This window comes from Hemitrygon akajei, chromosome 8 (assembly GCF_048418815.1).
Source record: "Hemitrygon akajei chromosome 8, sHemAka1.3, whole genome shotgun sequence".
Lineage (NCBI taxonomy): Eukaryota > Metazoa > Chordata > Chondrichthyes > Myliobatiformes > Dasyatidae > Hemitrygon > Hemitrygon akajei.
Genome location: NC_133131.1, coordinates 53,281,750 through 53,298,125, shown reverse-complemented (window position 1 = coordinate 53,298,125; position 16,376 = coordinate 53,281,750). Strand labels below are relative to the sequence as shown.

The window sequence follows — 16,376 nt, the reverse complement described above, 5'->3', positions numbered from 1 at the left end:
CATCAATGCTGCATGTCACCTATCTTTTTATCATTTGCATGCTTGGCTACAAAGCCAGCATGGATTCCATCATCCAGGTCATTGACATATAATGTGAGAGACACCTCATAACTTAGAAACATAGACACATAGAAAACCTACAGCACAATACAGGCCCTTCGGACCATGAAGTTGTGCCGAACATGTCCCTATCTTAGAAATTACTAGGCTTAGATATAGCCCTCTATTTTACTAAGCTCCATGTACCTATCTAAAAGTCTCTTAAAAGACCCTATCGTATCCGCCTCCACCACTGTTGCCAGCAGCCCATTCCACGCACTCACCACTCTCTGAGTAAAAAACTTACCCCTGACCCCCTCCTCTGTACCTACTCCCCAGCACCTTAAACCTGTGTCCTCTTGTGGCAACTATTTTAGCCCTGGGAAAAAGCCTCTGACTATCCACACGAGCAATGCCTCTCATCATCTTATACACCTCTATCAGGTCACCTCTCATCCTCCGTCGCTCCAAGGAGAAAAGGCCGAGTTCACTCAACCTATTCTAATATGGCATGCTCCCCAATCCAGGCAACATCCTTGTAAATCTCCTCTGCACCCTTTCTATGGCTTCCACATCCTTCCTGTAGTGAGCTGGCAAGAACTGAGCACAGTACTCCAAGTTGTGTCTGACCAGGGTCCTATATAGCTGCAAAATTACCTCTTGGCTCATAAACTCAATCCCACAATCCACAATCCACATATGCCTTCTTAACCACAGAGTCAACCTGTGCAGCAGCTTTGAGTGTCCTATGGACTCTCCTGGAGTGTCCTATGGACCCCCAAGATCCCTCTGATCCTCCACATTGCCAAGAGTCTTATCATTACTATTATATTCTGCCATTTCATTTGACTTAACAGAATGAACCACTTCACACTTTTCTGGGTTGAACTCCATCTGCCAATTCTCAGTCCAGTTTTGCATCCTATCAATGTCCCACTGTAACCTTCCTGAACACGGGTAACAAACTCCACCCCAGCTAAACCCTTTGCACTAGGGAGATGCCAATTGATATTTAGCAAATTGACTTTTCTGCTGGCTGTGGATGGAATAACAGTTTTTTGCAGCTGCTCCTGGTTTACTTTACTTTTCTTACTTCCCAATCTGATTTGAAACCTTACTTTTGAATGTGACATTGTCTTACCATGGCTACAAGAACTGCTAAAGGTACTAAAAAAGAAGATCCCTCTACATCTTTGGATTCTATTATGGAGTTGCTGCAAAAACACAGAAAAGAAGCAGAAGAAATAACTTACGAATTCTTGGCCTCGAAGAGTTAACTGAAGGTGATCACCCTACGGAATTCTTTGCAAACTTTGCAGCTATTCCCTAATATTTTTAAAGTTGACACCAATGATTGACCGAGCTCACAGAGTGGCTGGAAACAGACCTTGTTCAGTAATTATCTGTTTTTGTGAATTTCAAACAAAGGACCTTATAATTCGTGAATCCTGTCGGAAAGATATGATCAATTACAATGGCAAGAAGATTAGGATTGTCGAGGGTTTCTCAGCAGAGAGCATAAGGGAGCGTGTTAAGTTTAAAAGTGTCATGTCAGAGCTGTTCAACAAAAATTTTAAACCTTCTTTACAGTATCCAGCTCGACTCAGAATTACACAGTGGGTTAGTTCAAAGGAATGGTTCTGTTCGAGTTTAGAGGCTCAGAGATTTTTAGAGTCAGAAAATTGACTGTTTATTATTTTACCTTTGGTAAACCTTGTAGTCAACTCTCTTTTTGATCCTTTTAAGGCTTTATTTTGAGAATAAGACTTTAACGAGCTAATACTTTGTGAGTTCATATTATTTTATATTATACTTCTTTCTCTAGAGTTCTTGATATCAGAATTAAGTGTTTCTTTTTTATCTGCTGTTTTGACTAGGTTGGAATACTTCTAACCTTGAAATTAATTTGGAGCTAAGCCAGTAGGTTCTTGGGGGGGGGTGTTATCATTAGGTGTAGGTGTCGACTTTCTCTCTTTGGGAGGGAGTGGGGGGGTTGAGTTTTTAATTTGGAGCTAAGCCAGTAGGTTCTTGGGGGGGGGGATGTTATCATTAGGTGTAGGTGTCAACTTTCTCTCCTTGGGAGGGAGTGGGGGGGGTTGAGTTTTTTTCCCTGGAAGCTGTTTTGGATTCTTAGCCAAATCTGTTGCTTGGTTACCTTATTTCAAAAGGTCATTGTTTAGTTTTATTAATCATTTCAGGGATTATCCCTCTAACTTTTGAATAGTATTAAAATGGTTTATACTACTTAACTTACTTAGTCTTAACGTGAAAGAGTTAAATCACCCTGTGAAACGAAATAAGATTTTTGCCCATATTAAAAAAATTAAGGTCCCAATTATTTTTTTACAATAAACTCATGTATGTAACCCTAATAATTCACACCTTTTTAGCCGATGGAAAGAATTAAACTTTTACTGTTGTTTTCAGGCCAAGTCTAGGGGAGTTTCAATTTTTATAGATAATACAGTTCCTTTTGTTTAACACAGGGTAGTCTCTGATACTAATGGGTGTTTTGTTATACTATCAGGAAAATTAGAGAATAAATTAATGGTATTTGCAACACACACAAAATGCTGGTGGAACACAGCAGGCCAGGCAGCATCTATAAGGAGAAGCGCTGTCGACGTTTTGGGCCGAGACCCTTCGTCAGGACTAACTGAAAGGAAAGATAGTATGAGGTTTGAAAGTAGGATGAGGAGGAGAAAATGAGAAATGATAGGAGAAGACCGGAGGGGGTGGGGTGAAGCTGTGAGCCGGAAAGATGATTGTCAAAAGGGATACAGAGCTAGAGAAGGGAAAGGATCATGGGACGGGAGGCCTAGGGAGAAAGAAAGGGGGAGGTGGAGAACAGGCAGAGTGATGGGCAGAGAGAGAAAGAAAAAAAAAGGGAGGGGGGAAAAAACCTAAATATATCAGGGAGGGGGTAAGAAGGGGAGGAGGGGCATTAACGGAAGTTAGAGAAGTCAATGTTCATGCCATCAGGTTGGAGGCTACCCAGCTGGAATATAAGGTGTTGTTCCTCCAACCTGAGTGTGGCTTCATCTTGATAGTAGAGGAGGCCATGGATAGACATATCAGAATGGGAATGGGACGTGGAATTAAAATGTGTGGCCACTGGGAGATCCTGCTTTCTCTGGCGGACAGAGCGTAGGTGTTCAGCGAAATGGTCTCCCAGTCTGCATCGGGTCTCACCAATATATAAAAGGCCACACCGGGAGCACCGGACGCAGTATACCACACCAGCTGACTCACAGGTGAAGTGTCGCCTCACCTGGAAGGACTGTCTGGGGCCCTGAATGGTGGTGGGGGAGGAAGTGTAAGGGCAGGTGTAACACTTGTTCCGTTTACAAGGATAAGTGCCAGGAGGGAGATTGGTGGGAAGGGATGGGGGGGACGAGTGGACAAGGGAGTCGCGTAGTGAAAGCAAAAAGAGGGGAAGGGAAAAATGTGTTTGGTAGTGGGATCCCGTTGGAGGTGGCGGAAGTTACGGAGAATTATATGTTGGATCTGGAGGCTGGTGGGGTGGTAAGTGAGGACAAAGGGGACCCTATCCCGAGTGGGGTGGTGGGCAGTTGGGGTGAGGGCAGATGTGCGGGAAATGGGAGAGATGCGTTTGAGAGCAGAGTTGATGGTGGAAGAAGGGAAGCTCCTTTGTTTTAAAAAGGAAGACATCTCCTTCGTCCTGGAATGAAAAGCCTCATCCTGAGAGCAGATGCAGTGGAGACGGAGGAATTGTGAGAAGGGGATGGCATTTTTGCAGGAGACAGGGTGGGAAGAGGAATAGTCCAGGTAGCTGGAGAGTCTGTAGGCTTATATCAGTAGATAGGCCGTCTCCAGAGATAGAGACAGAAAGATCAAGAAAGGGGAGGGAGGTGTCAGAAATAGACCAGGTAAATTTGAGGGCAAATTTAATGGTATTTTCTAATGTTTATGCCCCAAATATAGATCACCCACAATTCTTTCAGCATTTTTTGTTTTATTTCTGCCTGATTTGAGTTTGTACTCACTGGTAATGGCAAGAGACTTTAATTGCTGATTAGATCCAGTTTTAGATCGGTCATCCTCTAAACCAGCGACACTCAATAAATCAGCTTTGTTTATTCATTCATTTCTAATGAAATGTGATATTGTTGATATATGGTACATTCTACATCCAGCAGATAGAGAATATTCATTTTTCCCTCATGTTCATCATACATATTCCAGAACTGACTTTTTTTTATTGATAGTCAAATGATTCCACTAGCTTGATCTTGTGAATATAAATAGATTGCTAGCTCTGGTCATGCTCCTGTGCTTTTATCTTTAAATCTTCCTGGTTTTCTTCAAACAAACAGATTCTGGCATTTTACTCTAACTTTGTTATCTGACAAAGTTTTTATAAAGTTCTTGTAGAGACAAATTATTCTCTTTTTTGAAGAGAATATAGTGGAGGAGACTTCTAGACTTGTTATATAGGATGCGTTTAAAGCATATATTAGAGGACAAATCATTTCTTATACTGCAAGTGTTAAAAAAGCTAATAAAGAGAGAATTAATTTAGCCAATCAGCTGAAATAATTAGACCAAGAATATGCCTTGGGTTCAGATCCTGTTCTATATAAAAGACGGGTTGAAATTAAGACTAAATATGATCTTTTACTAACATACTCTACTGAAGCTCAACTCCTAAAGGATAAAAGTCAATTTTATATTCAAGGAGATAAAACAGGTAAATTATTGGCTAACCAAATTAAAACTTCTGTTGCTAAACAACAGATTAAAGAAATTTGTAAAGTTAATGGTGTTAGGACAACTGATCATTTAGAAATAAATGATAACTTTAGAGAATTTTATTCTAAACTTTATAGTTCTCACCTTCCTAAAGATAATACTGTAATGAATAATTTTAGACCAATTAAATATTCCTGCACTTTGTGTGGATAACTGAAAACAGTTAGATCAGCCTATTTCTCATGAAGAAATTGCCGAGGCTGTACGTTCACTGCACTCAGGGAAGGCTCCAGGTCCTGATGGATTTTCTGGAGAATTTTATAAGGCTTTTTCTTCACTGCTTATACCTCATTTATGTTTAGTCTTTCCGGATTCTTTTAAGTTGTGTAGGTTGCCGTAATCTTTTATTGAACCTTCTATTTTTCTTATCCTTAAAAAGAATATGAACCCAACTGAATGTTCTTCACATAGACCAATTTCCTTACTTAATGTTGATACTAAAATCCTATCCAAAGTTCTGGCTCATAGGATTGAAAATATCTTACCATTTATTGTTTCTGACGTTCAGACTGGATTTATTAAAAATCAATATTCCCATTTTAATATTCACCGGTTATTAAATGTTATCTATTCTCCTTCTAAGGAGATATTGGAGTGTGTGATATCCTTAGACACTAAGAAGGCTTTTGATCAGGCTGAATGGCACTATTTATTTAAAATTTTAGAAAAATTTAATTTTGGGCCCAATTTTACTCAATTATAAACATATAATCATATAACAATTACAGCACAGAAACAGGCCATCTCGGCCCTTCTAGTCCGTGCTGAACGCTTACTCTCACCTAGTCCCACTGACCCGTACTCAGCCCATAACCCTCCATTCCTTTCATGTCCATATACCTATCCAATTATTTTATTTATCTCCTTCTGCTTGGGTTCTTACTAATTCTCAGCATTCTAAACCTTATAAACTTCAATGTGGAACCAGACAAAGTTGTCCTTTGAGCCCCTTTATTAATCATGAGGACTGTCCAAGGTGGATTTCTTTAGAAGCTAACTCTGTTAATAAATTTTCTACCATCTCTCTTTTGAGATCTTCACTTCCTTGATCTTTAAGTAAAATAACTGAAAATGTGGTAGTTAAACATACCTTGAGGATCTGGATACAATTTAGAAAACACTTTGGTTTATTGAGATTTTTCCTTTCTAGTCCCATTTTTCTTATTTATGTTTTTAAGCCCTTTATGACTGATGTAGTTTTTAAACAATGGGATAGATTGGGTATTAAATGTTTCTAGGATCTGTTTGTTGGAGGAAGTCTTTCTTTGTTTGAAGAACTGTCAACTAAATATAGTTTACCAAAAACCCATTTCTTTCAATACTTACAAATTAGAGACTTTCTGCAATCTCAATTATATATATTTCCTAAAAGTCTTGATAAGAACTTATTAGATGAAATTCTTAATTTGAAACCTTTTTATAATGGTTCATTCAATATCCAATATTTATGATACGTTGATGGGAATGAGAAGTGATTCTTTAGACAAAATCAAAAATCTTTGGGAACAAAATTTATAGACTTCAATTTTTGAAGAAACTTGGAATGAAATTTTTAAATAGGTTAATACTTAATTGTTATGTGCCGTCATTCCCTCCTACAATTTAAAGTGGTCCATAGGGCTTATATAACCAAGGGATAAGCTATCTGGTTTTTATATGGATATATCTCCTTACTATGATAGGTGTAACAATGGAGAAGCTTCATTCATTCATATGTTTTGGACATGTCTACGTCTTGAAAAATATTGGAAGGAAGTATTCCAAACTCTTTCTGTACTTTTTAAAGTAAATTTTAAGCCTAATCCTTTGACTGCCTTATTTGGTATTGTTGGAGGGGTGGATATCATTTTGAAGACCTCTGACTAGCACATTCTGGCTTTTATCTCTCTTATGACTAGGAGGGCGCTCTCGCTTAAACGGAAGGATGCTGCTCCATCTGATCACGCTTAGTGGTTATGGGATGTTATGGCGTGCTTAAATTTAGAAAAGATTCATTGTTCGATTTCTGAATCTAACCAAGATTTTCAAAATTTGTGGGCACCATTTTTGAATTATTTTCAAAACCTTTGATCTCCCGTTAAAGTACAGATGCTGGTTAATAGCATATTTCACAATCTGATAAGGTTTTATTTTCCTTTTTTTCTTTACCAAACAGCTTTGGCCCTGGTAGTGGATATAGATTTTTTAATATATATAAAAATTACTCATATCTCAACATATGAATTAATCTAATCTACATGAACATAGGATAAGGAGTTTGTCAATGTAATTCAAATATAATGTATTTGGTATTATTTTATCTTTCTTTTGTTTTATAATATGTATTTCCTTGAACTCTGTATTTTTCTATGTAGAAATTAATAAAAATATTGAAAAAGATAATTGGGAAATAAAAATCTCCCATCACGACAACTCTGCTATGATTTCATCTTTCCAGGATCTGTTTCCCTATCTGCTCCTCGATATCCCTGTTACTATCGGGCGGCTTATAAAAAACACCCAGTAAAGTTATTGACCCCTTCCTGTTCCTAACCTCCACCCACAAAGACTCCGTAGACAATCCCTCCATGGCATCCACCTTTTCTGCAGCCATGACACTATCTCTGATCAACAGTGCCACTCCCCCACCTCTTTTGCCTCCCTCCCTGTCCTTTCTGAAACATCTAAAACCCAGCACCTGAAGTAACCATTCCTGTCCCGGAGCCATCCAAGTCTCTGTAATGGCCACAACATCATAGCGCCAAGTACTGATCCACGCTCTAAGCTCATCCGCTTTGTTCACAACACTCCTTGCATTAAAATAGTCACATCTCAAACCTTCGGTCTGAGCGCATCCCTTCTCTATCACCTGCCTATCCTCACTCTTGCACTGTCTACAAGCTTTCTCTATTTGTGAGCCAACCTCCTCTTCCCCAGTCTCTTCAATTCGGTTCCCACCCCCAACAATTCTAGTTTAAACTCTCCCCAGTAGCCTTAGCAAAAACTCTCCCCAGTAGCCTTAGCAAACCTCCCCGTCAGCACTCTGTGCCACGCATGGCCACTGTTGCCACTAACCCTGCATCGAAGCCTCACAGAAAGTTCAAGATGAGACTGTACATTGGATTTAACATTGGCTTAGTGGGAGAAACCAGTGACTGGAAGTTGCCTGTCTGACTGGATCTGTGACCAGCAGTGTGCTGCCGGGATACGTTGTTGTTTGCCATCTATATTAATGCTTTGGGTGATAATATGGTAAATTGTATAAGCACATTTGCAGATGACACCAAGATTGGGGGTATAATGGACAGTGAAGAATGCTATTAAGGATTACAGCATGATCTGGACCAAATGGAAAATAGGCTGAAAAGTTGCAGATGAAATCTAATGCAGACAATTGTGAGGTTTTGTGCCTTGGAAGGTCAAACTAGGGTAGGATCTACACAGTGTATGTTAGGGCACTGAGGAATGCAGTGGATCTGGGAATACAGACCCTTGAAAGTGCTGTTACAGATAGACAGGGTCATAAAGAGAGCAGGAATTCTGATGAAGGATTTTGGCTTGAAGCATTGACTGTTTGCTCTTTTCCATAAATGATGCCTGGCCTGCTGAGTTCCTCCAGCACTTTGTGTGTACAGAAGTTGGGATATTATGTTGAAATTGTATAAAACATTGGTGAGGCTTAATTTGGAGTATTGCATGCAGTTCGAGGAACAATATGAATAAGGTTGAAGGAGTACAGAAAAAATGACAAGGAGTTTGCTGAGTCTTAAAGACCTGAATAATAGGGAAAGGCTGAATAAATTATGACTTTATTCCCTAGGATAGAGGAGAATGAGAAGAAATTTGATAGAGGTATACAAAGTTACTGGGGAAATGCAAGGAAGTTTTTCCCACAGAGACTAGAACTAGAGGTCATAGGTTAAATGCAAAGGGTGAAATGTTTAAAGGGAACATAAGAGAACTTCTTCACTGAGAAGGTGGTAGGCGTGTGGAACAAGCTGCCAGCAGAAGTTGTGGATGTGGGTTTAATACATTGGAGGCAGGTCAAAAGCAATTTGCCAGGTAAGTTTCTGAATGAGATTGTGTCTGTGTTTCTTTGAATTTATTCTGCCACCACTCCTCCCAACTTTCTAGCTTATCTACACCCCGTTGTATCTTTAGTTGGACTGTGACCGATCACTGAGCAGGAGTACAGGAAGAGAGAAACCTTATCAACCAGTTCAGCACTAATGAAGAAAAGAGAAATGGTGAACAAACTGAATTAAGTATGCTGCATCAGTCGTCACTGTGGGAGACATAGTGTCTGCCAAAAGCTCAGGAGTCAACGTTGGGAAGAAGCGTATGAAATTGCCATTACTAGGGAGAATGTTCTTGGGAAACTGAAAGGTCTGAAGGTAGATATGTCAGCTCAACCAGATGGTGCACACCTCAGGGTTCTGAAAGAGGTGGCTGAGAGATTGTGGCGGCATTAGTAATCATAGCAAATAGAAAACCTACAGCACAATACTGGTCCTTTGGCCCACAATGCTGTGCCGAACATGTACTTACTTTAGAAATTACCTAGGCTTATCCATAGCCCTCTATTTTTCTAAGCTCCATGTACCTAGCCAGGAGTCTCTTAAAAGACCCTATCATATCCACTTCCACCACTGTCGCCGGCAGCCCATTCCACGTATTCACCACTCTCTACATAAAAAACCTACCCCTGATATCTCCTCTGTACCTACTTCCAAGCACCTTAAAGCTGTGCCCTCTTGTGTCTGCATCTCAGTTCTAAAAGGACGTCCTTCAATCCTGAAGTCGTGCCCTCTTACCATAGAACCATAGAACCATAGAACACTACAGCACAGTACAGGCCCTTCAGCCCTCCGTGTTGTGCCAACCCATATAATCCTTTAAAAAAAAAGTACTAAACCCACACTACCCCATAACCCTCCATTTTTCTTTCATCCATGTGCCTGTCCAAGAGGCTCTTAAATACCCCTAATATTTTAGCCTCCACCACCATCCCTGGCAAGTCATTCCAGGCACTCACAACCCTCTGTCTAAAAAACTTACCCCTGATGTCTCCCCTAAACTTCCCTCCCTTAACTTTGTACATATGCCTTAGAATAACGTATAAGATACAGGAGCAGAAGTAGGCCATTCAGCCCATCAAGCCTGCTCTGCCATTCAATCATGGGCTGATCCAATTATTATAATCATCCCCATTCCCCTGCTTTCACCCCATTCCCTTTGATGCCCTGGCTAATCAAGAACCCATCAATCTCTGCCTTAAATGACCTGGCCTCCACAGCCACTTGTGGCAACAAATTTCACAGATTTACCATTCTCTGACTAAAGAAGTTTCTCTTCATCTCAGTTCTGAAAGGACATCCTTCAATCCTGAAGTCATGCCATTTTGTCCTAGAAACTCCTACCATGGGAAATAACTTTGCCATATCTAATCTGTTCAGGCCTTTTAACATTCGGAATGTTTCTATGAGATCCCCTCTCATTCTCCTGGACTCCAGGGAGTACAATCCGAGCAGCCAGACATTCCTCATACAGTAACCCTTTCATTCCTATTTTGTATACCTCCATAAAATCTCCCTTCATTCTTCTACACTCCAGCGGATAAAATCACTCCAGAAAAGGTGAGGCTGATCCAAGGGTCAAGGCATGTGGGTACAAGATGGAGTCAGAATGTGCTCGAGGCATGTTTGAGATGAAGTTGGAGTCGGGGATGGAGCTGGAGTGAGTGAAATCAGAGTGGAGGAGTTTCAGAGCCCATCTACCTAAATTGAGAGTGAGGTTGGATTGATCTAAGCTCCAGGCCAATTTGGAAAGGTCAGGTATGGGCTGAAACTCAGCAGACACTGAATACACCGCTTGGGTCTGAGTGCAAGGTCTTTGTACAATTTAAATGCCTGGCTAGATGGATTGAAAAGGCTGGGTGTTGGGGACCACAGGTGCTCTACAATGGCACGCCACGGCACTGAGGCTGTGTCCTACTACAGCTGCTCCGGGCTTCGTGTCTGTGAGCTTCATGATGATCTTCCCCACTGCCTGATGAACTGAGGCTGCGGCTGTGGGCCTGCTCCGGGCTTCGTGTCTGTGTCTTCGTATTCATCATCCTGAATGATGTCACTTGCTTTTATTGTTTGCATGATTTATGTTTGTTTTTCTCTCTCTGCACATTGGCCTTTTATTAAATTGAGTTCTTTGTTTTGTGGCTGCCTGTAAGCAGACAAATCTCAAGGCTGTATAATTTAGACATATTTTGATAACAAATGTACTTTGAACTTGAAACATGGATTAATCCTGTCCCTCAGAATTGTTTCCAGTAACTGCTTGTGTTATTAGAGTCACAGGCTTTATTTTCCTGGCCTATCTTTACTGCCATTTCTCAAATAAAGGAACATTTATAGAAAAATACAGCACAAAAACAGGCCTTTTGGCCATCTAGTCCATGCCAAATCATTTAAGTTGCCTAGTCCCATTGACTTGCACTGGGACCATATTCCTACCATCCATGTACCTATCCAAGCCTCTCTTAAACTTTGAAATCGACCTTGTATGCACCACTTCTGCTAGAAGCTCATTCCACACATTTGTGACCCTCTGAATGAAGAGGTTTCCCTTCATGTCCCCCTTAAACTTTTTATCTTTCCCCCTTAACCCATGTCCTCTGGTTGTAGTCCCATTCAACCTCAGTGGAACAAGCCTGCTTGCATTTACCCTATCTATACCCCTCATAATTTTCTATACCTCTATCAAATCTTCTCTCAATCTTCTACATTCCAAGCAATAAAGTCATTTGACACTCTTCTAGAATTATCACTGTTTCTGACCAACCTGGTAAATGTGGAAGTGTCCTGGCTTTGGGATCTATTTCTCCAGCTTCAATAGGAAACAGTTCCTTCAGCATTTTCTGATATAAAAGAACAAAATTGTTAGTGCAAAACTGCAACACATACTGTACCTATACAGCATTCCTGAATCAGAAACATCAAACCCCTGCTCAAGCAAGAGTTCTAGAAAAAAGTAACTAATTGAAAGGTAGATGCTGGAAATCTGAATTGGGAACAGAAAATGTTGAGAACATTCAGCAGGTCAGTCTGTAATTCTGGAGAGACATTCTGGCTATGAGCTCCTGCTGAAATAGTGTTGGAAGCGGAGGCCAGAATACCACCTCAGCTCACTTCCGCAGTAGACCTGCCCTCTGACAGGCACTGTACACAATGAACATTTTGAGAGCCATGAGCTGAACAAAGTTGAGAGGAAACTATGACAGCGTGTGGCCTGAAGGCTAGGGGTAATAAGCTCACAAATGCTATCATGGTGGACCATGTGTTTCAGCAATTCTGCCATGGTGAGGGAAGCAAAGCCCAAGGGTGGCACAGCTGCAGCAGTGGAGCGACAGCCCCAGAATACCAGCTGCTCTCGGTCAGTCAGCACCGTGCATGAGACGGGCAAAGCAGATGCTAGTTTGTGAAGCTAGATGGGAGGATCAGGGACCGTAACCAGTCAGCGGGAAGTAGTCCCTATGTCGTTGACTGTTGGTCTTCAGTCTCCTCTACCTCTTCCCTGATGGTAGTAATGAGAAGAGGACATCTCCTGGAATGTGGAGGTGCTTAGTGATCCATGCCAGCTTTTTGTGGCATTACCTCTTGAAGATGCCCTCGATAGTAGGGTTTTTGTCCATGACGGAGCTGGCTGAGTCCACAATCCTCTGCAGCCTCCATACATGCTGTGATACATCTGTAGGCATTTGCAAGAGTTTTTGGTGACATACTAAATCTTCTCAAACTCTTAAAGATTTAAAACCACTGGCACGCCATCTTTTATGATTGCATCTATATGTTTCACCCGGGATAGATGGATTTATGAACATTTGGAGAGGTATAATATGATTAGGAATGTCGAGGGTAGGTCATGCCTTACGAGCCTGATTGAATTTTTTGAGGATGGGACTAAACACATTGATGAAGGAAGAGCTGTAGATGTAGTGTATATGGATTACAGCAAGGTATTTGATAAAGTACCCCATGCAAGGCTTATTGAGAAAGTAAGGAGGCATGGGATCCAAGGGGACATTGCTTTGTGGATCCAGAACTGGCTTGCCCACAGAAGGCAAATAGTGGTTATAGACGGGTCATATTCTGCATGGAGGTCTGTAACCAGTGGTGTGTCTCAGGGATCTGTTCTGGGACCCTTTCTCTTCATGATTTTTATAAATGACCTGGATGAGGAAGTGGAGGGATGGGTTAGTAAGTTTGCTGATTACACAAAGGTTGGATTTGTTGTGGATAGTGCAGAGGGTTGTCGGTGTCACAGTCTGGTCCGTGAAGACCGCATTCCGGTTCACGGTCCGGTCCGTGAAGACCCCATTCCGGTTCACGGTCCGGTCCGTGAAGACCGCATTCCGGTTCACGGTCCGGTCCGTGAAGACCCCATTCCGGTTCACGGTCCGGTCCGTGAAGACCGCATTCCGGTTCACGGTCCGGTCCGTGAAGACCCCATTCCGGTTCACGGTCCGGTCCGTGAAGACCCCATTCCGGTTCACAGTCCGGTCCGTGAAGTCTGCATTCTGATTCACGGTCCGGTCCACTGTTCTCCCTTGTTCTGTTGGGTGCTCTAATTGAGGCACCTGATTCTCATTTTGGGCTGGCTACATAAATAGCTCCTGTGTTCAGCTTCATTTGCTGGACTGTTCCCTCCCCTCCCCCCTGAAGCCCTGGCCTGTATTGCTGTCAAGTTCTGCTTGTGGAACAAGACTGGAGCCTTGCTGTGTCTAGATAAGGAACTTTCTATTGTTGTTTGGAACTGTCTGTCTCCATGCCTTCACTAGGTAGGTCTGGCTGTTTGCTGCTACCTTGTGTTGAGAACCATCTCTGTTCTGTGTATGGGCCCTGGCTCTCTGTCCTGCTCCCTAGGAGGGATCCTGACTCTCTGTCCTGCTCCCTAGGAGGGGTCCTGACTCTTAGTAGAGCCTGGCCCCAATTCCTGTTCCTAAGGAGGGGTCCTGGCTCTGTGTTCCATCTTCTGTGTTCCTGTTCTCTCTTGAGACCAAGGCTCTGTGTTCCTGTGTCCTGAGATTGAATCAAGGCTTCTGGTACTTGTCCTGTCCATGTACCTCATCCTGTGCAGGAGTTCCATGTCTAGTCCTGCAGCCAAGCTTCAAAGAACCCAAGCCACGTCCAGTCCTGTAGCCATGTCATGTCCTCGCCTAGTTCCAGGGTCTGAGCCTGAGTCAAGACCCAGGTTCTGGGTCCTTGTCCAGTCTCTGGATTGGAGTCCAAGCCCAGGCTCCTGGTTCCCAGTTCCTTGTCCTGGTCCTGCTTTCCTGGCCAAAGTCCTAGCCCAAGTCTGTGTTCCTGTCCCAGCTCCTAGTCTGTGTCCTGCCCCGTCCCCAACTCTAGTCCTGTCCAGTTCCCAGTACTTCAGCGTCTGTGTCTTGCATTTGGGTCTGCTCCCAGCACCCACCTTATGACAGTCAGAGGTTACAGCGGGACATTGATGGGATTCAAAACTGGGCTGAGAGGTGGCAGAAGCAGTTCAACCCAGATAAGTGTGAAGTGGTTCATTTTGGTAGGTCAAATACGATGGCAGAATATAGTACTAATGGTAAGACTCTAGGCAGTGTGGAGGATCAGAGGGATCTTGGGATCCGAGTCCATAGGACACTCAAAGCAGCTGCGCAGGTTGACTCTGTGGTTAAGAAGGTGAATGGTGTATTGGCCTTCATGAATAGTGGAATTGAATTTAGGAGCCGAGAGGTAATGTTGCAGCTATATAGGACCCTGGTCAGACCCCACTTGGAGTACTGTGCTCAGTTCTGGTCGCCTCAGTACAGGAAGGATGTTCCTTATGGACAGCATGCCTTATGAAAACACGTTGAGTGACATCGACCTCTTCTCCTTGGAGAGACGGAGGATGAGAGGTGACCTGATAGAGGTGTATAAGATGATGAGAGGCATTGATCGTGTGAATAGTCAGAGGCTTTTTCCCAGGGCTGAAGTGGTTGCCACAAGAGGACACAGGTTTAAGGTGCTGGGGAGTAGGTACAGAGGAGATGTCAGGGGTAAGTTTGTTACTCAGAGTGGTGAGTGCGTGGAATGGGCTGCCGGAAACGGTGGTGGAGGCGGATACGATAGGGTCTTTTAAGAGACTTTTGGATAGGTACATGGAGCTTAGAAAAATAGAGGGCGATGGGTAAGCCTAGTAATTTCTAAGGCAGGGACATGTTTGGCAGAACTTTGTGGGCCAAAGGGCCTGTGTTGTGTTGTAGGTTTTCTATGTTGCTAATATTGGGTCGATGTGAGGTGAGTTACCCATGAGGAATAGAAACAGTAAGTAAACACAAAGTACACTGCACATGCTGGGGTCAAAGCAACACACACAACACGCTGGAGGAACTCAGCAGGTCCAGCAGTATCTGTGGAAACGAACAGTCAACATTTCGGGCCGAGACCCTTCGTCAGGACTGAAGGCAAAGGGGGCAGGGGCCCTATAAAGAAGGTGGGAGGAGGGTGGGAAGGAGAAGGCTGGTAGGTGCCAGGTGAAAAACCAATAAGAGGAAAGATCAAGGGGTGGGGGAGGGGAAGCAGGGAGGGGATAGGCAGGAGAGGTGAAGAAGGAATGTAAGGGGAAAGCACTATGGGTAGTAGAAGAAGGCAGAATCATGAGAGAGGTGATAGGCAGCTGGAAGAGGAGGAAGAGTGAAACTGGGTTGGGGGAAGGGAGAGGGAGGGAATTACTGGAAGTTGGAGAATTCGATGTTCATACCAAGGGGTTGGAGACTACCCAGACGGTGTATGAGATGTTGCTCCTCCAGCCTGAGTTTGGCCTCATCATGGCAGTAGAGGAGGCCATGTATGGACATATCCGAATGGGAATGTAAAGGAAAGTTGAAGTGAGTGGCAACCGGGAGATCCTGTCTGTTGTGGTGGATGGAGTGGAGGTGCTCGATGAAGCGGTCCCCCAATCTGCGTCAGGTCTCGCCGATGTAGAGGAGGCCGCACCGGGAGCACCGGATGTAATAGATTACCCCAACAGACTCACAAGTGAAGTGTTGCCTCACCTGGAAGGACTGTTTGGGACCCTGAATGGTGGTAAGAGAGGAGGTGTAGGGACAGGTGTAGCACTTATGCTTGCAGGGATAAGTACCAGGTGGGAGATCTGTGGGGAGGGACGTGTGGACCAGTCAGTTGCAGAGGGAATGATCCCTGCGAAAAGCAGAGAGGGGTAGAGAGGGAAAGATGTGCTTAGTGGTGGGGTCCTGTTGAAAGTGGTGGGAGTTGCGAAGGATAATGTGCTGGATCCGGAGGCTGGTGGGGTGATAGGTGAGGATGAGGGGAACATGGTCCCTGTTGTGGTGACGGGAGGATGGGGTGAGGGGGCCGAAGTGTGGGAAATGAAGGAGATGCGGGTGAGGGCATCATTGATGACGGCAGAAGGGAAACCACGATCCTTAAAGAAAGAGGACATTTGAGAAGTCCTGGAATGGAAAGCCTCATCCTGGGAGCAGATGCGGCAGAGACGGGGGAACTGGGAATAGGGAATAACATTTTTGCATTTGGCAGAGTGGGAAGAGGTACAGT

The 16,376-nt window shown here is 43.3% G+C and overlaps 1 protein-coding gene across 1 annotated transcript in view; it reads right to left on the bottom strand.

The window, feature by feature from the left end:
* ncf1 (neutrophil cytosolic factor 1) overlaps positions 1–16,376 on the bottom strand; it is a 118,226-nt gene that overhangs the window by 80,825 nt on the left and 21,025 nt on the right. The window contains exon 3 of the mRNA XM_073053871.1: positions 11,629–11,704. Coding sequence (XP_072909972.1) covers positions 11,629–11,704 — 76 coding nt within the window. The remainder of the gene's footprint in view (positions 1–11,628; positions 11,705–16,376) is intronic.